The sequence below is a fragment of the Perkinsus marinus genome (genome assembly GCF_000006405.1).
Source record: "Perkinsus marinus ATCC 50983 genomic scaffold scf_1104296958752, whole genome shotgun sequence".
Taxonomy (NCBI): Eukaryota; Perkinsozoa; order Perkinsida; family Perkinsidae; genus Perkinsus; species Perkinsus marinus.
The window spans coordinates 69,413-93,190 of NW_003206638.1; the positions used below are offsets into that span (position 1 = coordinate 69,413).

Genomic DNA, 23,778 nt, shown 5'->3' on the forward strand with positions numbered 1-23,778 from the left:
CCATCCCAATCTGAAATGAGAGTGCAGTACCACAGATCGTCGATAGAGACTGCCTAGAGTTGGCGGCTTAGCATTGAATGGGATCGGATAGTCAATAATTCATTGCTATAGCGTATTTGCATACGATCATGTGTTCCTTCATTCTTCTGATCGCTCTGTTCACTGTCTTGGGCAGCGGATACGACATCAGCAAATTGCCTGTGGGAGTTGCTGAGCAGTAGGAAGAGCTACGACTCCCCTGATTGATTTTGAAGTAATTGCTTGATTAGGTCTTATGACGAGAGCATCGGCAAGGGCTACAATATTGGTGAGGGCCCCTCACTGAGGGGATTATCCGGGATCCTGTAGTGATTACTATATATCACGTCAGATATGGATGGACTACCAGGGAACTCTAATCTGCCATACTACGGCAGGCCCACGAATTGCACTTGGCGCGATGGACAAGCTGTTGGGAGCTGTGATTGCCCGAACGAGCAGAGCAATTTCCTGCTTCACGTAGGCTGATCATGTGATCATCATAAGTGAAAAATGTTGAATCGCCACCATATTATGATGGCGCGCACCGAACTTTCCATGTAGAGCCCTAGCGGTAAAACTGGCTACGCGATCTGCGCTAAGCCATGCGATCAAGCCTCGGAATGTCCTCCGGCTCCTGACAGTGCCAGTGTCGATGTCAAGTGTGTTCTGTTTCGCTGCCTCCTTGACTGTTCAGGCTTCTTCGATGTAAGTTGTAGTCGGATTTCCTCGGATACGTAGCTTGTCTCCTTCAGCGTTGCACACAGGAGGACTATTCCGTTTGTATGAACTACCACATGGGTGAGGAAACAGGCACCATGTGTCTATGGATCCTTTGAGAACTACCGCGGATCATTCACCATTACTCACTGTTCGATTACTCAGGATATGCAGTGAGTATTTTCTTGAACGCTAATATGCAGTGAGTATTTTCTTGAACGCTAATTGAGCGACATAATAGTTTATCTCTTCATCCGATTAATCTAATCATCCAATTTCGAGAGTTTTGAACCAAATGCTCATTCGATTCGATCGTTGTTCGAGTAGACGGTTTGTGTTAGTCATTCAGTGAACCGCTGTCAGTGATGATCGATTGACAATATGCGGATGATTTATGCATCGTGCCTATGACTAGCCTATTGTCTATCATCAGCTAAGCGAGAAGGTTCATTTTCCGAGTCCAATTTCTCGAAAGAGTGACTTCCTTGATCTCTGACAGTGTCCTTCGGAGTCGACACATGGGCTACGTCTAAGCAGCGCGTGCCACAAACTGTTTATCCATCGACCTTACACAAGCAACTTGCTTGAAGCAAGGTCGCACCATCAATCGCCAAAGTAAGCTTATAATGACGAACTCAGTCGATTCACACACAGCCAATTTTGGTAGCTCCAAGTCGGAACTACAGCAGCCAAGGGACCTAGCCAACCATATTGAAACCGAGTGCAGAGACTCCCACCATAACTTATGGTCCATAAGTATCTCCATTCTGTACATGCGTCTAAGTTATTCCGTGTGATTGCGTGATTCACCGCTGGCATAGGATATATCACATACTGCTGATGTTGTGTGTCGAGCGTTACTTGCTCTTGAGTCTGCAGACATCTGGCGTGAGGTGATCGGGACTTCCTAGGGTTCGTGAGTGTGAAAACTGGATCATCCCGTCGGGATGGAGTAGTCAATGAATCATCGATATTGGTAGTTGCATTTGGTAGTTGTTATGTGCTCCTTCGCTCTTCTGATCGCTTTGTTCACTGTCTTGAGCAGCGGGTATGATAACAGCAAACTGCGTCTGGAAAACCTTGACACGCGTCTATGACATGCGTATAGACACATCATGTGTCGCACACGGTGCCTGTTTCATCTGCCATCTCGTATTCGCTAGCTTTGTGCCGAAAAACATCTGATGATCAGGTTATCGACAGTGGAGTTATCAAACTAGCAGATGGAGCTAATATCATCCGCCCAATATCTCGTATTGACCTATGGTGTGCCACTGCTCGGTCATGAGTCTCGCAACCATTCCTGGTGGTGGAGTCGCTCTCTTTTACGATTCGATCTTGGGCATCCCTGGCCTTTCCTCCCTTGGGCTACACATTTGCTTCTCCGGTGTCAATTCCAAGCCGATCATCAGTAGCGGCCAACGGCCGGTGCGTGCGAGACGAGTCTCGGTGCGGCTCGGCGCTCGCTCGCCGAGCGCGCGAGCGATGAGCGAGCACGGTCTCCTATATTTCTCTCGAGACGAGCGGCGAGACTCGCCGAGACTCGCTCGGAGAATTCCTCTCCAAGAAATTCTCATAAAGAGCGCTTTTCTGGCCACGTAGTTGGTTATCAACTATTTCCGAATAAGCTGATTCATTATTGAGGATAGTTTTCTCTTGGCTGATACAATCTCAGCACGAGGGATCATCTCTCAGAGATGAGAAACTTCAAATTGAAAAGGTTTCGACGGAGGCACTAGGACTCCGAATTTCTGAGATACGATTTTATCGATTTGGTACTAGTTCTGGTCTAACACAAGTCGAACTCGCCCGATGGATAAATTAATTGCGGAGAGACTGCTCATCATGCAAAGTCTTTGAACTGTAGATGCAGAGATGCAGAGCCCAGCACTGTGATCTGATGATCAGATTCTGATCACCTCCTCATAGAGCTCTTTTCGAAAGCATTGGTGGTTTGAATTATCAACAGTGATTCAAGAGTATTTGGCTTCAGTCCTGTTCTACGCATACCAAGCTGATCTCGTGCACGACTAAAAATGCTCTCGCCCGAGCTACTAGTGAAGAGTACAGAATTGCGCACAGATAGCTGCTTCTGATGACAGCGGGAATGTACTCTTAGCTTTCTCCCAAAATCCATCATATGAGTCGTCATGACAAGACAGGGTGAGATACCGCTTAACCTCGAGTGCATTGGTTGTAGCATGATCGGTACACCAATGAGCGTATAGTTCCCCGATAATAGACCTCATATTACGTTGCGTTGTCCTGTCGACAAGCGAGCGATTATCGACACCACGTTTATCCCCGAACCGGAACGTGGGCCTTCCAGTTGAAAGTTCACATCGAATCCTCGCTCGCCACAAAAATCTTCAGTCATTCTGGTGAACCATTTTCTCCGCTCCCCTTCTAACCAACCCATGAATACAAATTGTAGTATACAATCATCTACTCCAAACATCATTGGCCGAGATGTCTTTCATTCTATGACTTTTCTGTAGCCATGTTCTTCTTTGAAAATTTTTGCTCTATTTGTCCGTATTTTTCCCTTTTTCCTGCTTGAAATAATTTTCCAAATCTCCTTCATCTTTCCGAAGGAAAGGGGAGGGAATAACTTGTGCCACCCTAGTCCCCGCTGTGCGCAACGCTGTCTGCTTACAACGTGCGCGCCCGAATATTAGCCAGCCAGACGCGGGAATCGTAGGTATGAATATAATATTGATGAGGCAGCACTGCTACCGCAGCAGCGTTTCCTAGTTACTATGATTGCGTTCAGACGGTGCCGGACTCCCAGTACTACTGGGCTAGTAGTGATAGGTATCATGTAGAACTGCTTTGAACTTCAAAGTTTGAAGTTAGGCATACTATGAGCATGCATTAACACGTGAATTCAATGTTCTCCAAACCGATCTCAGGTCCCAGGAATGCAGTCACAACCGCACTCTAGGATCAAAGCCTTGACGTAGAACTTCACGTGTACACAGTAGATGTGGAGCGAGGCAAATGCCACCGCTCGTTCAAATTTAGCTTTTTCATTTTCTGTCCTTTCTGTAAACAAGTAGCACCTGTGTGAATTGCGATTCACGAATTCTATGAATCGTGGAAACCTTCGAACGCGCACATCCGGGACCCTCAGCCCTAGATTGCACACATTCCATCACGGTCAATATAATTGGTCGTGTTGGAGCGACAGGAGGCAGCAAACCCCAACAATATTCTCGTTGCCATCCCCTCCATCCCAATCTGATATGTGCTCCTCCAGTACCGCAGATCGCTTTGATCGGGACTGTCTAGAGTTCGCGGATACGATATCAGCAAATTGCCTGTGGGAGTCGCTGAGCAGTGAGAAGAGCTACGACTTCCCTGATTGACTCTGTAGTAATTGTTTGATCAGGTCTTATGACGAGAGCATCGGCAAGGGCTACGATATTGGTGAGGGGATTATCTGGGATCCTGTAGTGATTACTGTAGGCTTGTGTCAGATATTGATGGACCACTAGGGAAGACAAATTGGCCATACTACGGCAGACCCACGAATTGCACCTGTTCCGGAGGCTGTCTTACCGGAGGCTGTGAGTGTCCGAACGGGCAGCACCTATTCGTGCAATATGTAGGATGATCATGTAATTGTGCGCATCAACCTTCACATGTAGTACCCTGTTGCTTGCTATGCGATCTGCGCTGAGCTATGCAACGACGCCTCCGATTGTCCCTGGGCTCCTGCGGGTGCCCATGTCGGTATCAAGTGCGTTCTGGGACGTTGCCTTCTCGACTGTACACCCCAACTCGGATATGTAAGTTGTAGTCGGATTTCTCCGGATACGTCGCTTGTCTCCTTTAGAACTGCGTAAACGAGGACTATTCCGTTTGTATGGAGTACCAGATGGGACCGGCTAAAGGCATCATGTGTCAATGGACCTTTTGATAACTCATGATCGGACTCTCTATTGCGGAACATTCACCATGACTCACTCACCGATTACTCAGGATATGCAGTGAGTATTTTCTTGAACGCTAACTGAGCGTTATGATAGTTTATTCTTTTCATTCGATTATTCTGATCATACCGAATTTCTAGTTTTGCTTCAACGTCTTGTGTGTCACACTTGTAAGACTTCCTTTCCACTTTGGGACCATCCGGGGATGACAGTCAATGACTAGTTAGGTGCACGAGCTACCTCGACTAAGCGAGTGAACAGTACGAAGGAGCATGTCGATATATTCCTCACCATAAAATAATATATTGGGCGAGCTTCACGAGGCACCATATTATGGTGGATATATTTCACAAATATTATTACCCACCCAATCGATAGATTTGACTCCTAGGTCCTCCCCCGCCATAGCAAGCAGTTGACCGTAACCTGCTTATGATTGCAACGTTGAGATCGATACACGATGAGTCTCGGATCACCCACTTCTGATAGGCTCGTTTGCTGCTGTTTATTCTGGTCCTAGATTGTTCTTGTTATCGTATCACTCTGTGCGAACGCTCTCATTCGGAGGCCTATGTCAGTTCGTAATGTCCGGCCCGCCTTCACCAGTGTCCTCAGGACAAGCCGACCATCACAGAGCAGCTGATCCTGCTAGGGCGGGTGCACCTTGTCCTCATCGAACTGGTGGTTGTGCCAGTAATTGTGTATCAAATATTGAATTGCTCAACACAAGAACCCAATTACCAGTAAGGGGTAATTAATAAATAGTAGATGGTAGAGCCAGACGCAAACTGATCCTGCTCGAATCGTTAACTCCTGCATCTCTAGCCTATCTAAGTCATCCCTAGCATCCTAATGACAGGGTTGGAGAAAATCACGATTGCAAATTGCAAAGAACCCCCCAATGGAACGGGATGCCCTGTGTGTCAGTCCAATCGACAAGACCCTGTTATGCTTACAGTATGTCTTGGCTGCTTCAGGTGGTACTGCCTACTAAGATGCTTGTCAGATTTACTCCCCGTAGAGTCAAGAAGTCTTCTCGAAGGAGAGGGATTGGAGGACGGTATTGATTGTAAGTTGAGTGTTATCCTGACATGTTATTCACATGAGGTCAGCTTCAAGTGTTAGATGAGCCGTGGTCCATCATCAGCATGAACTGCAAATACGACGAGTTGCCTGGTATTATCCCGGTGGGCGGTGCCCTACATCCCCTATTCCGAAGCGAGAAATCCATAATTGGCCCCAAGACGAGAACCTGTCTCAGAGCGATGGATAGTAGGGCCTCATGACACGAGGCCGGGCCCGTGGAGGCCCTCCTATTCATCGCTAATAATCAGCGAGGTCATGACCAGCTACGTCATCAGGCTCGTGACTGCTATTCCTTTTCGACCCGCTGACTCTCTTGGTCGTGAGATACTCTTTTCTGCCGTCCCATTGCGGAACCGATCCGAGATGTGGGCATCCGCGCTGTATACGAGAAAGCCTCCACTGTCCCGCAGCCCCTTTCTGCGACAGTCGATGGTGCCACACAACGAATGAGAATAACCACATGATGTGGTCCACATCATCATCATCATCATCATCATCTTCGAGTTCGCTCCCCTCTTCGTCTGACGGACCTGAACTGGCGAATGATCATGTTGGTTCAGTGCCAAGCGGTGCCGCTGTTCCTCCCATTGTGATGCCGAATCGGGTGGACCAGAAGTGGCTGCAAGCGATGATGGCGGCCTTTGATAATGCACAGCAATCTAGGATGAAGCGAAGGTTGATGGATGGGGACTCAGTGGATTTGGTGGACTCAGACGATGATGATGACATCCCTCTCCCTCCTGCTGCTGCCCGTGCTGATGACGACGAATCGTCATTGACGATGAGAGCGCTTGCTTGGATTTGTAGTGTTCCATTTGTCAGGTGGTCGTCGTGGGTGACAAAGTTATTGTATTGGCAATACAGTATTGCTCGTTCCTTTCAGTGCTACATGTACAATCCGGTACAGCTACGAATCCGGAACGGGAAGATCATATTCGCAATTAGAACTTTCAAATTCGTCATAGCACATTCATGTTCATCTGAGGGCGATAGGAAGTTCGAGTTTGTGATAGTTGAACTTTCAAATTGATTGGCTATCAATCTGAAAGTTATCAATGATAGCTATTACCTAGTGCGAATGATACTAAATATAGAAGGTTATTGATGTTGGATAGTCATTACTACTATTATCATCAATATTTGTGAGTACTTCATCCTCTGATTTAGGCTTACCCCGGAGTTCAACTCCGGGAGTTCAGATGTCTGCCGAGAGTGGTAAAGACTCCTTGCTATCTTGAGATTTTTCGAGCGCTCTAGACTCTGACATGTAGTGGAATTGAGCGAGGTGAATCAAAGCTCCTCAAAGGGTAGAGGGGAATCCAGCACTATCTTCATCATCTTCAGTGACTCCAAAAAATTCTATCCTCGATCTTCTCACGTAGATCATCTCGGAGGGATTCACGGAACTTCGCCGCGATGACTTCATCATCGATGTACCGATTAGCAGCAGTTCTCATTAGACGTGCTTGGATCTCCACGCGATGAGCAAACTGCGTGGGAGTTTCCCCAAGCTTTCGCCGAAGGGATTGCCAATTTTGGCATGGTGATATCTTGCGCCAGGCCGCATTATAGGTTTCGTCTAACCTCTCCCAGACTCGATCGATAGATAAGCCGTCAATGAACTTTCCTCCACCTTCGTCTCCACAGGGTCATCGAGCCTTTCAGGAGATATAGACGGGCAGGAAGACCTTCGAGCTTGAATAGTTTCAAGCTCTTCTCCACTTTGGCCTTGAATTATTGATAGGGAACCTCGCTAGATGGGCCAGACCATGGTTGCTTCACACATAGTCTCAATTTTTGCACGTCCATGGTGGTCTGTACCGAAGATTCGATCCCGGTAGAATGCCGTGTTGGCGTCACACGTGATGAGGCAATAGGGGTATCCACCAGTGGGGATGCAGATAATCCTTCCTGACCATCCTCATTTCCACCTTGACGAGTGCTGACACCAGCCTTGCTCATTGTATTACTGATATCTGGTAACTTATATTGAGAAGGGGTTGTGATCAACAATAGACCGATGAGAGACGACCAAAGAAAACTGAACTTGTGATCATAGCTATGAGTACCATCGGCAGTCACTGACTTTGGGCCTGTTTCATAGGAGCAAATTGCGCCTTAAACTTAAGTAACGCCTTAAGTATACCTTAAGTAATTAGGACATCCTATTTCACTACTTAAGTAAGCACGTTAAGGCGCCTTAAGTTTAGGAATACTTAAGGCGCCTTAAGTTTCTGTGCATATACTCAAGTATTCACGAGAAGCATTTCACAACATGCGTACTTAAGGAGCAACTTAAGTATTTCTTAAATTTTACTAATGTATAGCCGACCCTACCTAAATAGATACTTAAGTACCGTGTTCGAATATTGCAGCCCACAGGGGTTGAACCAGGGACCCTTCGAAGTACGATGCTTAGATATTGCATCTCGCAGGGGTCGAACCGGAGACCTTACGTATGGCAGCACGGTGCTCTCCCACTTGTCCAGAGAGGCAAAAAAATCCAACCAAGAGTTCATTTCCTTCACGCAGCAAAAGCCGAACCGAACTTCACAATATGGTCACCTTTAAGAATCAGCCACTGCAAAACGTCGAGGAGGCAATGTTTGCTGCTTGTGAGCAGGAGATGAGGATCTGGGTCAATCACAGTCATCTCGAATAACTCTGATTGACCCAGATGCTCCATTGGATGGTGTCGGGAACGCTCTTCGCAAGAGCTACGTTCGCAGATAGTTGCAGCGACTTCGTGATATTTCAGTGATTTGCGTCACCGTTGAGTTCACATGAGTATATTTTCTACTTAGCGGACCGTTGAGTGAAAGGACGTTTATTCTAGCTAACATTGTAATTCGTGGGAAATCCCCTTGTAGCTCGTTACCAATGGTAACTTACCATTGATACCTTACCCATGATCGAGGAAAGTAGTTGCGAAACAGTAAACGACCATAGAAACAGCATACCTCAGATTTGTACCTGCGCCGAACGTATGGTAAACGAACAACCTAACCACTGGAGCATTTACACCACAAAACTGAACGTGTGATTCTATTCTATACCTGTAACCATGGTTAAGTAGATACTTAAGTACGCCTTAAGTTAAGGAGCTCCTTAAGTTGCTCCTAAACGTTGTGAAATGAGTTGAGTACTTCTTAAGTATACCTTAAGTAACTCCTTAAGTTGCTCCTATATTTAAGGCGCCTTAAATTAAGTATCCTTGTGAAACAGGCCCTTTCTCTCATCGGATGAGAGAAATTGTCTCAGAGAATATCGACAAGAGAAGCACAAATAGTTTTTCATAGTTTTCTCGCGGAATAAAAGGAGAAGCAGACATTATTTGTAGACAGTGTTTCGAGCCAGAGTTTGTAGGCAGATATTTCGATGACAAAAGAACCATGGAATGAGAAGGTGGAGAACATTTCGAATTATTAACTTTCTAGCCTAGAATAGAGTTCAAAAAGAGGAAGGAAGACTGGGCTGAGTGACTCAGCCTGAGTCGATAGTCCTTACATCTTCGCCTCCAGAAAAATCATCGATATAGCTAACGACGATAGTGGGAAAGTATGCCCTGACAGAAAGACCAACGCTTGTGATACGCGAAGATAGTTTCAGACACTCGATCTGACCCCACAGGCCTAAGCAAAGTGTCTAAACAAATATAAATGGGCCGTAGGCGGATTACGAAGTGCGACAAGAGTAGAGGTGTGCGGAGGAAACGACGCGATTTGCCGATAAGGACTTTGGTGGTCAGCACCCCATATGCGGAGATCAAGATCATCTGGCCAGGGATCCGACAGAGTGCTGTACATCTGTGTAATCGAGTCAATGGTGGGTACTACCCACTGGGTAGAGTCATACGACGATCGAAGTATTGGCAACCATTCAGACCCGACGCATTCAGCCTCGTTTTGGAGACCTGGCGTACGGGAAATCTTCGTGGAATCAAAGTCAGTCGCATAACTGTCGCCGTCGATGGAGCCAGCCATGGTGTGGTTCAACCACAGTGGCTATCGACTCCATCAATAGCCGCCTGCCACAAAGTGGCAATGCCACTGTGGCATCATCAGTGCTCGGAGACTCTCGTTGCAAGCGTTGGTATGTTAGGTCGTCCTTGAGAGAGCCTGTATGTAAAATAGTGTTGGGTCAGTGTACGTCCCTTTTTGGGAGACACCCTCAGCGAAAATGTTACCCCGGGTGTAAAAATTGTCATGAAATGACAAACCATAGACCAACTCCAGTGCAAGTGACGAATCACAATAGTTGGCACGAGTTAACAGGACGGCCATGAACGGTAGATGTAAGTGAGAACAGAATTCGAGAATTTGTGGAGATATAAACATAAATTCGAGAAATGTATTTCGGCTAACCCGAGTTATGGTCGAGAGGGTGACACGAATTGTGCAGGTGCTCGTGCGGTGAGGTAAGACTCGAGCAATTCACAGGAATAGAAGTACGTTGTCTGAGAATCCGGGCTTCAGAAGAGGCGTGGTAGTGGATGCCACCATGGGATATAGTTATTAGAGGATCACACGTAGGCAAATTATGGTCTGGCGGAAGGGGCAATAGCTTGATGGAGCCATCAGATGGAGCCATCAGGCAGAGTGACAGGATGCAAGACATACTTATCGGCGACTCAGTCGACGACGCAGCTTGCGTCTGCGTTTGTCTATTGAGGAGGAAGAGACAGGCGTAAAGGAGGTAGGTAATAGCTAGGAGAATTTGCGCCTTACTGAGATAAAGAAGAGACACAAGAGCCAATGAATCATTGGCAATGATGAACAACAATGCAAAACATCAGCATATCATGCATCCCTAGGGATAGACGAGCTCATGCACTGTTATCAGGGCCACCCCTTCACTCAAGATAGCAAGTGGGAACACGGTCGCAGTCTACCCTTGAAACGCTGGGAACTACTTCTTAGCTCTGACTTAGCCTGAATATGGAGTCTGAACCCTCGCAAATGATCGTTCTTCGGGTGAGCCTTGGATACAACAGTGTGAGGAGTGATGGCCTCCGTCGAATTGAGGGGATCACGGCAGAGGGAGCATGGAGGCCGGATCGATCCAGTCGATGATCGAAGTATTGCAGTTCACGTGAATACACCTCAAACATCAGTAATGCGCGGCTGTTGGGATCCAGTGCAGAAGAGGGGCAGATAAAAAGAAGGAATCAGCAGCGAGTCGGCGGTTTGGTGGCGATCCATGGTACTTTGATGGCACGAATCCAATTAAAACCGTTTAAGATTCTGCCTCTAAACTTGGGTAGGCCTTTTCACGCATACATAGAGATAACCCCCACAATGCCGAGATCTGAGGTATCTCCTGCAGCTGGGCTCCATATTTCTCTAGGGCACATCACTTGAAATATTCCTGTATGAGCACAATCTTCCTACTTTTTCACATAGCGTACTACGCTAAGCGTAGGGAGTTGGAAATGTTCCACTCTTTTCCTTTTAACTGTAATTACAGTAGGTCGTCTCCCCAATGGACAATCTCCATTAGCTAAATCCTCTTGTGCGTTGCACGCAGACACACAGAGCTTTATACATGAGGGGAAGATGCCACTTATCGCTGGCTGTGCCAGTGAGATGAGCAACACCACGATGTCGATACTCTTCATGGACTGTGAGTCGTAATGTCTCCATTGATATGCATACTGCGAGGAGTCAACAGCCCTATTCGCATTGAATCTCTGATTGAGTACAAGTGGCCCAGGGCCACTGGTCCTCCCTGATTAGGAATTACACAAGACTGTCTTCAGCTTCAACTTTAATCTCTGTTCCATATAACTTTTCCCTGTAAATGATCCACATTATGTTCTTCTTCCTCATCCCCTTCATAGGGATAAACTACTGCGTCGATGCCCTCAAGGCAAGTAATGCCCGTTTCACGGCTACCACCACCAAGTACTGTAACAAGGATCTCCTTGACGCGGACGGTAACCCCGCACCTTGCGGCAAGTCCATGGCTAGAGAGACTTATGGCCTCACGCTTCCCGGCATGGAAGATGGTAGCCTAACTACGAGGCAAGATGTTATCGTCACTGAGGAGGGTCAGGTTAGAGTCGAGGCCTCCCCCAACCACCCCTATCAGTATATGATGTATGTTGAAACCCCTGAGATGCACAAGGTCGATCAAATATTCATGAATACAGCCCGTACTGTCCTCGAGGAGACTCGTCCTTCTCATCGCATGCTCACTGCGGCGACACAGAACACCCAGAGCCTTGAGGAGAATGGGTGGATCAAGGAGGGCATGGAATCACTCGACGGTGGCTCGTATACCAAGTGGTCTCATCATGGCCCTGAAGGAGTGGACCCAAAGGATGGCACCAACTACACTGCCATTTATCAGACTGGTCTCCAGCCCAACGTCTGGGTCCTCTATACTGACGAGTCTGCTAACAAGCCCTATAAACTATTAGCCATCAACACATATAAGAACGGCAAAGTCTTCCAAGAGACTACCATTCATCAATGGAAAGATCTCGGTGGGAAGGCTGGTGTTCATGAGGCCACCAACGAGATGTTATCGACTTACAATGTCGACTCCTCACGTGTGCTCTCGACTGGTGATGTGCATGCGCCATTCGTTGATGCCGGTTACCTCAACGTCGACTATATCCCTGAGAAAGCTCGTGCTTTCTTTGAGGATGGTAACGACTACGACTGGATGCCGAAGCATAGCAGTCTTAGAGTGGGTACCACCGGTTTCAAGGAGATCCAATACTTCACTATTGAGAAGGGCTCTGCTGCTGATTCTTTTTTCCGGGTCAATACCAAGAGGAATCTCGTTCAGCTCCATAAGTTCGAATTCCCCAGCAGCTGCAAGGGCAAGGAAGGCAAACAGATTCCTGGCAAGTACTGCCTCTTCGTCGAAATCGATGCCACCACAGACCCTTCAATTACGATCGCAGCTGGTATGACTTTCGTTGATGTTAGCAATCCGGATATAACTGCTCATTTGAAGTTGGGTGTAAGCCTCAAGGACACCCATGGTTCTGCAGTTCTCGACCTCTCCTTCGAGGCTGGTGGCTGTGCCGTCGTCTTCCAACTCGGCGATGGCTTCAGTCTCTCTATAAACGTGTGCATCACTGGTAAGGCATCAGGCGAAAACCTGTTGCAGCCCGACAAGCGCACGTTCTCTGGCTCGATCGAGCTGAAGGTTAGTTTCAACGTTAATGTGCCAGTCGTTGGTAGCATTATCAATTGGGCTATCACAGCTAAATTAGGCGTTACTGCTAAACCCAAGAACGAGATTACTGCTTATGGCAGCATCGGAACCAGCGTCTCTTTGTACTTTGCTGGTGCTGGTGTGTCCATTGATATCAAGGGCCACTCCGTGGATCACTTGGCTAATAAATGGGAGTTTGTCTCTGGTGTCAACTTCAACGCCTGGGTGAAGGTCTTATTCTGGGGTAAATCTTGGAACCATCGTTGGGAGATCTGGCACGCCGGTCCCGTAACCTTTTAAGTACATTCTGATACTGTATATTGTCCAACCTTACCGGGATCAAACCCAAGGTTGATATCGGGCCGTGCAGTCCCTCCCTATCACAGTGTAAATATTCATATTTCATTCTCTTCTACTTTCCTTTGCCTCAGTGAAGGCGTATCGCTTAATATTTAGTCACTAAATCGCTACTAAATTTCAGTAGCGATTTTGGTGACCATAATATGGTTCGGCATAATCTCTATGTCATGGAATGTCGTACCGGTGTGATGGTGGTTTTCAGTGGTCTGTGTAATGGTTATGTTTTATTGTTGGTGGTTCTCAGTGGTCTGTGTAATGGTTATGTTTTATTGATGGTGGTTTTCAGTGGTCTGTGTAATGGTTATGTTTTATTGATGGTGGTTTTCAGTGGTCTGTGTAATGGTTATGTTTCATTGATGGTGGTTTTCAGTGGTCTGTGTAATGGTTATGTTTCATTGGTGGTGGTTTTCAGTGGTCTGTGTAATGGTTATGTTTCATTCGGCGTGATACAATCCGGCAATCGCTTCTCCGGTATTGTTTTTGGCAATTTCTGGTATAGGTGTTGGCAACCAAATGTTGAAAGTAGCAAATTTAAAAGTATTTTTCTAGCAAGCCGCTCTGCTTTGATCCTTTTTTTGCTGAATTGTATATTCCCCCGGAGTGTTGTACACGCTGGCACTTTTGCCCAAGTGTGCTTCGCCCGCACGTTTTCGTTATTCTGGCAAGTTGTGCCCATTTGCTGTTTGATATGTTTTGCGTTGTAATTATAAAGTCTGGCATTTTTCAAGGTTTGCTCTTGTGGGATGTTCCTGCATGAAATATACAACTTGGCAGTTGCCGGTATGTGACAACGCTGCGCTACTTCTATGTTTCGGCTTTTTGCTCTCTTGTAACCTACGCCCTACGGGAATATATACTAGCGTTTTGCTCATTCGCTCAAACTGCGTCTCCCTTAGCACAATTAGCAAACTTGTCATTTTGCATCATTCGTACGAGCAATATACAATCGAGCAGACATTTCTCGTTCGATTACGGTATTGCCGCAATACTATTGCGCCTTATATCTTATGCTCCAGAACATGTTTGTGCCCTGTGCTGCACAAGGCACCCATGGGTTTGACCCTGGCGCGCTCAACCACCCTACTAAGTGCGCTGCACAACAACTGTTAAGTGCACAGGCTGTGCACTTACTAAATATCTTATCTATCAGACTCTGATAATCAAAGGTGTCACACCTCGTGTCTCACTTTGAGTGAGTCACTTAGTACCGGATCAAAGCGTGATAGCACTCTAGTGAGATATATCATTCACTCCGAAGACAGCGCGAGTTATAATCAATGCTGAATACCGAAAACATGATAACTCTTGCACGTCGCGATTGAATCAGATGAGATAACAGTTCAAATGAGTCCCCATCTTCGAGTATCCTCTCTTTTTGCATCGTTTCAATTGTGTCCCATGGTTTAATACGATTGTACGTATTGATGACTCAACAATATCCAGAAGTTGAACTCTAAAGTAGGCATTAGGTAAGTATTACGGGCAACTTTGACATTCTACACGAGAAACATTCACTGATGGGCAGTGGCACTTATCGGAGTGGCTTCGTAGAGCTATCCTTATGGACTGTGCAGAGGTGTAGAAGAATTGGACAGGGGTAACGCAACACAGACAGAATTACTACACCTTTTCAATCTCAAATTCAGCAAATGAAAGAACAAATTAGAAAAATGAAATTTGATTTTAGTCGGATGAAAGGAGTTTTTCACCGAATGAAAGTTCAAATTCGAAATGAAAGTTCTTTTCGTAGACCACTCAAAAATGAAAGTTCAAATTCGTAAATGAAAGTTATGAACTCGAAAACACAAGTTGAAATTCGTCAAACACAAGATCAATGAGTCTTGTGACGCCTTCTGGCATGTGCTTCTGGCTGCCGCCTTCCCAGCCGCCGCCGGCGGCCGCGCAGCTGACTGCCTGTCAGCCTTTCTGTCTTGCTACTACTCGATCGATCACGATAGTGACAGTAGAACTAGAGTTAGAATGAGGTTATTCAACGGAGTATCAGATCACACAATCAGTCCACCAGACTCTGTCCAGACTATAGACCATTTCAGAGACTCATACTTATAGAAAATCCAGAGACGGATCCAGCCGTTTCTAGAATCTGACACCGAAGGATAGATGTAAAGATTAGAACTCATATCCGAGCAATGATAGTGATGTCACAGTTCAATAACATATTAAATTGGGCGCGCGAAATATCTTGCCGCTGTTTGTGCTTGTACAAAGCCAACTTCGATAAGAACTCAAGTAGAATGGGTTTGGGAGAACGGTTTCCGCTAAGATTAACAGTGATGCCCGAATCAACGGTAAACCACGATAACAACAACTGTATCAACGACTTTAGCTATATCAGAAAGTATAGCTAATAAGTTATAATCGACTTCCTGCAAACTGCATAACCCTAATGAGGAAACACCGCGCTGCCAAGACGAGGCAACGCATTGTATATCCTGGGCGTGCGCTCTGCTTTGTCGCACATAGAAATATCAAGTTAGCGAGATTTTTGATCCTAGCTGGCAGGGAAATCTTAACAGCCCGTTGACCGTCCATGAATTGTTGGTAAATTGGAGATATCGGGAACGCTCCTGACATTCTCGAGACGTTTATGCTTCGAGGCTATCTCGTACGGGAGGGCAAGACTATGTGTATTATTTTCACAGTGATAATTGTGTGGTGCATTGTCGATTGAATTACCCTTTTTTTAATTAACAATATTCATACGTAGTGTTCAACATACCTCTCCTTAGTCTCAAGAGCGATCTCAGCTCGATATGTGGAATTCAATCTCTGGAGCGCTCTCGAATCTCAGGAATAATCTACTGGATACTCTTAGAGAATCTCGACGGCGGGTTTCCGTCTTGGTTCAACACTCCCATGAAATGAGCATCCAAACTCAGTGAATTTAATACATGAATAAAACTACCTCAACGCTGAAGTCTTGTCTACGGGATAAGACAAAGGGGAGTTGCTCTACGTGTTCGCTCGGATCTGATGCATCGACGATCACGGATTGCAGTGGTAGGTGTTGAGAACCTCTACTCTGCTCGTTCGCTTATATTTCCATCAGATACTACCGCATCATCAGATGCCGAAAATACCGCGCCCAAGCGTCGGTGTTTGTCAGTAACTTTTCCAGACCAACAGTCGACCTCTTCTGCGTGCTTTACACGGAGTCACTCATGCGTTGAAACGGCTAAAGTGTCCAATGGCATTCACGACTGTCTACCTACAGTCACTTTGGATGTACCACCGTATAGGAACGTAGAAGAGCCCTCGATACAATCATTGGCGACTTACCATTATGTGGAAAGTTATAAAGTAAACCCTTACGGTCATCTGAATGTTTGATTTTTCGCCTTCTTCAGGACTATAATAGGCGCAATTCGACATGGCATCCGAGTGTGTCAGCTGGTCTATCTTCTACTGAAGGGTGTATGGGTGCCATCTTGGCCTGCCTCAGTGTGCTACCATCTCAAAGACGATATCGTCTTCTCACACGATGATAGTGATTATATCGTTTCTGGATGTATTCGACAATAACACCTCGCATCACGCTACTATGACTATTACTATCATTAATATTTTTATGATTCTTCCTCTCTTCTCATAAGTTGGTTATCCAAGCTGTGACAACTGTACCAAACTCAGCTCGTATTATAGTGCTTCAACGTTGTTTGATGACTCCTCACAACTTGGTGCTCGGCATAAGTCGTTCAGACCCGATCGTGGACGGACTGGACAGTTCATTGAGAGTTCTTCGTCGTATCGAAGTAGCTGTACTTCCTCAGAGTTCTATACGAGAATTCTTCGTGGAGATTTCCGAAACTCAGATTCGATTTTCCTCATGCGCGGTGTCTGGAATAGCTGTAAATAACTTTTCTGTGATTTCGCACTCTACTACGCCGAAGTAAGTTCCACTATACTGTGTCAGTTCACTGAAGAACACTGTTAAACTTGCACATTACATTGAGGTTTTGCGTTTCTGATGGTGTCTTAATCGTACAATGGCGAGAAAACACATGTTGAAATGATCATGATTGAACAGTAACCAGCATAGAGTAATATATCGATGGTAATTAGCCAACACAAATTCCTAGTCGAACAAATATGTTGAAGGAATGATGTCATTGAGTCCATGTTGATTGTCCTCCTATTGCTGTGAGTGCGGCCTGACCTTTTCTATGAGAACGCATTTCTTCAATGAGGGTAAGGCTATGGCAATTAGCAGTAGTGCCTCTATAGGCCTAGTAATATAATATGTATTTTTTAGGTACGATATAAACAGGGGCATTAATATTATCATCCTTCAGTATTAATTAAGCAGTAGGAGTCTAGTCCGTGTCGCTAAATGTTGATCTGTGATGATACTGATGGTGATTCCCTCCAGCTTAATCAAGCGTATGACAGTGTTAGTGACATTGAGATAACACTACACTGGATATGTTTGCAGTAGAATGCCTTATAAGGCAGCCTGATTGTATTCAACCGAGGCAGACCATCTTCATCATAAGCTCGGCCAAGGGATTTTTCCACTTGAGAGAGACATATTGTGTGCTACGGAGAATTGGGACAGCGATAGTGATGCAGTGGGCCTGTTTCACATGGATACTTAATTTATTGTGCCTTAAATATAGGAGCAACTTAAGGAGTTACTCAAGGTATACTTTAAGGCGTTACTTAAGTTTAAGGCGCAATTTGTTCCTATGAAACAGGCCCAGTATCATCTTCCAATAACCAGGAGATTATCGAGTTTTGTAATGCCCTCCGTGTTTGTCTACTTCCATTGTGCGCTCGCGGGTAATTAATCATCATACTGCTAACGACGACTTATTCTCAGCCTATAAACTTTTGCTTGGTATAATCGTTACTAGTAATGTCTCTATTCTCGAGGCTTGATCCTTTGATAAATACTCGAGAGTCTAAAGCCAGTACACAGTTGACTGTACTCTCGTAAATTTAGGCCTAATCATGCGAGAGTTAATGTCTGTGGCTCACACTGGTCAAACACAACACCTTTCGAGGGGGCATAACAGTTGGAATATATCATACGATGTGTTCCCAACTGGGAGGGCCAGGAAGTAAACTCTTTTTCGTTCGCGCATAAGAGTTTTTAAACGAGCTTGGGTAAGTGGACTCATGAAAAACTACAACTGCAAAAACAGAAGATTCCCAACTAACTCGAACCCAATACCAACCGAGATTACACTATCAACACGCTAGCTTCAACGAGACATAGCGCTATGGGGAATGAATACGCCAGGAAATTGTTATTATGGGCACTGACGACTCGCGAACGCTGTGAAGCCAGATAGACGTGCTAAATGCCCAATACAAGGTATATAGAGAGAAACAAGAAGTGAAATAGTGTTAGGGTGTTGTAGAGTACTACTACTACTTTTGACCCTTGGTATACAAGTCGTAGTATACACCACGATTAGCCATAAGAACATCATGACTGCCAGATTCAACGATTTTACCATCAGTAATGACGTAAATAACATCACAATTACGAACAGTAGTCAATCTATGAGCAACAGTTACACTGGTACGACCAACAGAGGCGGTATCAATAGCATTCTGGACGATCTTCTCACTAGTAGAGTCCAATGCACTCGTAGCCTCATCGAGGAAAATAATATGAGGATCTCTCACGAGAGCTCTGGCAATAGCTGCTCTCTGCTTCTGACCACCCGACAGACGACAACCTTTCGGGCCCATCGGGTCGTCCCACTTCACGCTGCCTCCCATAGAGGTAACATAATCCATATTGGACATACTAGCAACCTTCTCCAGCTCAGCCATAGACGCATCTTCCTTACCGTAACGGACATTCTCAGCGAGTGTCATATCGAAAAGGACAGGTTCTTGACCAACATAACCGTTTTTGCTCCTCCACCACGCCACATCCAACATCCTGATATCATCGCCACCAATGCAAATACTGCCACTCTCAACATCATAGAACCTCTGCATAAGTGCCATGATAGTCGATTTGCCACTTCCTGAGGGTCCAACAAACGCCACCTGCTGACCTGGCTCAATGCGGAAGGACACCCCCTTGAGAATCGGCAATTCGGGGTTCGTCGGGTACTTGAAATGAACATCCTTGAACTCAACTACTCCATCACCCATATCACTGATCGTACCATCCGGGTGCATGGCGTTGATTACAGACTCCGTATCGAGGATCTCGAATACATCATGAGCAGAGACCTTAGCTTCAGCGACATCAGGGAGGAAGGCCATAGCCTGACCGACCGCCATAGCGGCGAACATAACAGCCATAAGCGACTGCAACATGTGGGAGTACTCCAAACCGTTGTAGACCATAAGGTGACCTCCATACCAGAAACCCAGGGCGTATGCCAGGAAGATGATACAGTTCGAACCACCAAAGAGAACACCATGAAAGATAGCGGTAGTACCAGAAGTATCACTAGCAATACTAGCAAACTCCGCATAGCGGTCAACAGTCCACGACTCTGCCATAAACGCTCTCACTGTGCGCATATTCTGAATGGCCTCCGACGCTATCAACTGCGACTGCTTGAGGTTATCCTGTTCCTTTTTTCCTGACATCCTCACAGACATGTTGAACTTAGCAGCCATCATCAGTAACGGCAGCATGGCCAACATCACCAAAGTCAGCTGCCACGATCCACAGAAGCCAATGATAACACCAACGATCAAACCAGTTATCGCTTGAGAATAGATACCCAAACTCGAACCAGTGAGAGAGTTCATCTTCACAGCATAGGTTGACAACGAGGCAGTCAACTTGCCAGAGGCGTGCTCCGGGAAATCAAAAAAGCCCATATCTTGTTCCATTATCTTGGCAAAACATTGCTTACGAACATTACATGTGAAATTTTCACCGAGGTAACCCAGCGAGCCCGACTCGATGAGCTGACCAAAGAATATCATCACTCCCAAGCCGATGTAATAGAAGCATATGTTATCAATATGTTCCATCACCAGAAATGGAGGATAATAAAATGCGAATAACGCACGCGACAAGATCAGTGCATTTATCGGAAATGCCGATCCCGTCATAAACGACCCCAACAGGGAGGGCAGAAACCACCATTTTTGATCCTTGTTAAACGCCAGCAACCTCCTCCAGGGCGTCTTATACGTCTTAGCAATCTCAGCTTTGCGCTCCTTCTCCTTTTCCTCCTCCGTTTTCAACAAAGACTCTCCTTGGTTGTCATCATCGGCATCATCATCACCAATTGTACCACTAGTAGCCGTTCTTGCCATACCACTCTTCTTCCTATTCACAACCTCACTAGCAGTATCAACCGACGACCCCGCGACCCCCTCAGTAGCGGCCACTTTCTCATCGTCCTTCACCGCAGCAGCAGCCTGCGCCGAAACCAAAGAGGCATAAACACCTTGCTGGGCCATGAGCTCATCATTACTGCCCTTCTCAACCAGTTCTCCCAATTTCATCACGAATATCACATCAGAATTCTTGATAGTAGACAACCTATGCGCGATCGAAATCGTCGTAATACTCACAGTAGACTGCAAGTGGTCGATCGTAGCTTGCACCATCTTCTCACTCTCGTTATCAAGCGCCGACGTAGCCTCGTCCAGCAGCAGAATCTCAGGGTGCCGCAGCAGAGCTCTAGCAATGGCGATTCTCTGCTTCTGGCCACCGGACATTTGACTGCCACCTGGACCAGCATAAGTGTCAAACCCCTCAGGCAAGCCTTCGATGAAATCCAAAATTTGCGCATCTTTGCAGACCTTCCTCATCTCTTCCTCACTCGGTACTCTACTACCAGTAAGACCATACCGGAGATTATTTCGAATACTATCAGCAAACAAGAACGGTTCTTGGCCGACATAACCGAACAGAGCACGATGCTTATGCACGGGCATACTTTTAATATCAACTCCATTGACAAGCACCTATGGAAAAAATCCCCGAAAAAAAACGGAAAAAATATTACTTTTCCCTCAGCAGGATCATAAAACCGTTCGATGAGCTGAACCAAAGTAGACTTCCCCGAACCAGACTCACCGACAAAGGCCACTTTCTGGCCACGCTTAATCTCCAGAGATACACCCTTGAGCACCTGATCAATAACATTGTGAACTGTAGGTCATATCTTTATTTTTAATTGGGTAATAATTTTTATTTTTTCATTTTCAAGTAAATTTATACTATATTTATATATCATTCATACCGCAATATATACAAAATACAGAATTAATTAAATTATGGTGACAAAAAATTAAATAAAGGATTAATTTATTTTTTTCCAAAAAAATTTATTGATGCCTTTAGTGTTTAATACTATTAAACACGAGACATCAATAATTTTTCTGCAAAAAATAGGAAAAAGTATAAAAAAAGACGGAAAAAACGGATAAAAAAAGCGAAAAAATATTAATATCTATAAAAAATATCAAAAAATATTAAAACCTCTTGTCCCCACACACCTGCAGTGTTGGCCTAGCTGGGTAGTTGAACTTCACGTCATCCAACTGTAAAGATTCGAACTCAACCGGAATCATATTAGCCTCCGCTTCCCCTCCCTCGGATAGTCTTTTGACCTTAGGCTCAATCTCCGCGTTCTCGGCCATCAGCGGGAATATTTTCCCACCAGCAGCACAGCCCTCAGAAAACGCCTGAGGGGAGGAAAAATGTATGTTCGCAATACTCAGAAATTTCATCGCAATTTTCATATTGTCGTATTTTTCACGCTGGTGTTGGAGAAGTATATGTCCACTCATCTCAGCTGCTAAGGTGAGTAATTTATACACGAACTAGGGTAAGAGTGTACACAAACCATTGAGCATTCCTCAAAAAATTTTGATATTGTCACTAACACATGTAGTTGATCCTGCGCATAAGTCCACACACTGCTGAAGGATGCTCAGCTGCTGAGAAAATTGTAGAAGCTATACACCAATTATGGCAGAGCAGCAATTTCTCAAAATTTCATAACAATGTCACCAACACATGTAGTGGCATAGTTCGTATAGGAACTTACTTGGAAATGAGGGGCGATCTGAGCGATAGAGAAAGTTGCCATCATAGCAGACATAAAGACCGTCAATACATCCCCACCCTGATAAGGTCTACCAGTTGAGGGATTTATGGTACGGTCTCGGATCAAGGTACCACCATACCAGAACGTAAGAGCATACGTCCAGAATACCACCAGCATAGTAAACCCTATTGCAAAGCCTCGATAAACTGACACCTTTACACCAGATTTCAACGCTTTCTGAACCTTGGCGTTGTAGCGATCAATAGATCTTTGCTCGCCACCGAAAGAGGCGACCGTCTTGATGGACGATAACACTTCCTCAGCAACAGCGCCAGCCTCAGCGTATTCATTCTGGCCCTTTGAAGCGAGAGTCGACATCACCTTTGCCATAAGGAGGCCACACACCATAATGAGAGGACACGTAGCGATCATAACAAGTGTTATTTGCCAACCTCTGTAGAAAGCAATAATGTAACCAACAATACACATAGAAACATTCATACACATCATAGAGGCTTTTTGACCAATCGCATCACGGACCTTGAGGACGTCCTCAGACATGCGAGCGGGTAGCGCCGCAGGGGTCCTAACATCAAACCAAGCAATGTCTTGGCCAACTACAGCTTGTAAGTATTTAACTCTCAACCTCGTCACTTGATTTTCAGAGAAATATGAAAAACAAGCGTTGAAAATGGAGGCAGCCACGAAAGAAATCGCGCCCAATACGCACATTTCCCAAGCAACTTTGGATATCCTATGCATGAAACCGGCAATACCACCAGCAGCAGCATCAGCAAAGTTGCCAAACAAGAGCGAGAACAGTGGCATCAGAGCACCGTTTATCAAGGCGGCCGCGACACCTATGGCAAGGATGATCTTGTCGTGTTTATCGGCCAGAGCGAACAGAGTGAAATAAGAAACCGACTTATTGTCTTCAACTCGAACATTGTTAGGGTCATCAACATCATCAGTAGTAGAACCGTTGTTATCAACAGCAGTAGCCTTCTTGCCGAAGAACTTCTTAGCGAAGAAACATTTATTATTGCCTTTACCGTTAGCTCCCATGTTTCGGTGCTGCTGCTAGAAAGGCTTGTGAACACAAGAAACAACAAAATCTCCTAACAGGAGTGGAACTAAGATAATAATCATAACTCAAAGAGTTCGCAGTAATTCAGGCCGCCACCGACAACACTTTCCCTACGCAGTACTCAGAAACGGATGATATCCGTGCCACGCTATAAGGACAGAACACAACGGCCTGTCCCTTTATCGGGTGTGGGCACATAAGGTCGAAGAGTGAGCCGCATGGATAACGCAAGTTTTCAAGTGCAGCATTTTAGTTCCAGATGGGTCTAGAGAATAATTGGGCCTATAACTTAGGGACCTTAGTGATTTATGGACCTAAACTTTAGGGCTAGGACCTAACGCTAGGCGTATGACCTTAAAATGGCTTAATCAGGTATCACAAAGAGGAAGGGATT

General features: G+C 45.6%; 4 protein-coding genes across 4 annotated transcripts; 3 read left to right on the forward strand and 1 right to left on the reverse strand.

The window, feature by feature from the left end:
• The first annotated feature begins 104 nt into the window (after positions 1-104).
• Positions 105-1,058, forward strand: Pmar_PMAR024887 (hypothetical protein). The gene is made up of 5 exons (XM_002773562.1): positions 105-217; positions 270-307; positions 371-498; positions 583-726; positions 774-1,058. The coding sequence occupies exons 1-5, from the start codon at positions 129-131 to the stop codon at positions 855-857; spliced, it is 483 nt and encodes a 160-aa protein (XP_002773608.1). The 5' UTR covers positions 105-128; the 3' UTR covers positions 858-1,058.
• Positions 1,059-11,509: 10,451 nt separating this feature from the next.
• Positions 11,510-13,971, forward strand: Pmar_PMAR024888 (hypothetical protein). Its single transcript, XM_002773563.1, has one exon. It carries the CDS (start codon positions 11,559-11,561, stop codon positions 13,227-13,229), a length of 1,671 nt encoding a protein of 556 aa, XP_002773609.1. The 5' UTR covers positions 11,510-11,558; the 3' UTR covers positions 13,230-13,971.
• A 2,216-nt stretch (positions 13,972-16,187) lies between these two features.
• Positions 16,188-17,224, forward strand: Pmar_PMAR024889 (hypothetical protein). Its single transcript, XM_002773564.1, has 3 exons — positions 16,188-16,310; positions 16,360-16,610; positions 16,658-17,224. Exons 1-3 carry the CDS (start codon positions 16,202-16,204, stop codon positions 16,793-16,795), a joined length of 498 nt encoding a protein of 165 aa, XP_002773610.1. The 5' UTR covers positions 16,188-16,201; the 3' UTR covers positions 16,796-17,224.
• Positions 17,225-18,683: 1,459 nt separating this feature from the next.
• Pmar_PMAR024890 (ATP-binding cassette protein 3, putative) lies at positions 18,684-23,362 on the reverse strand (the record flags this gene model as incomplete). The annotated part of the gene is made up of 4 exons (XM_002773565.1): positions 18,684-21,209; positions 21,251-21,376; positions 21,744-21,932; positions 22,298-23,362. 4 exons carry the CDS (start codon positions 23,360-23,362, stop codon positions 18,684-18,686), a joined length of 3,906 nt encoding a protein of 1,301 aa, XP_002773611.1.
• Positions 23,363-23,778: the final 416 nt, after the last annotated feature.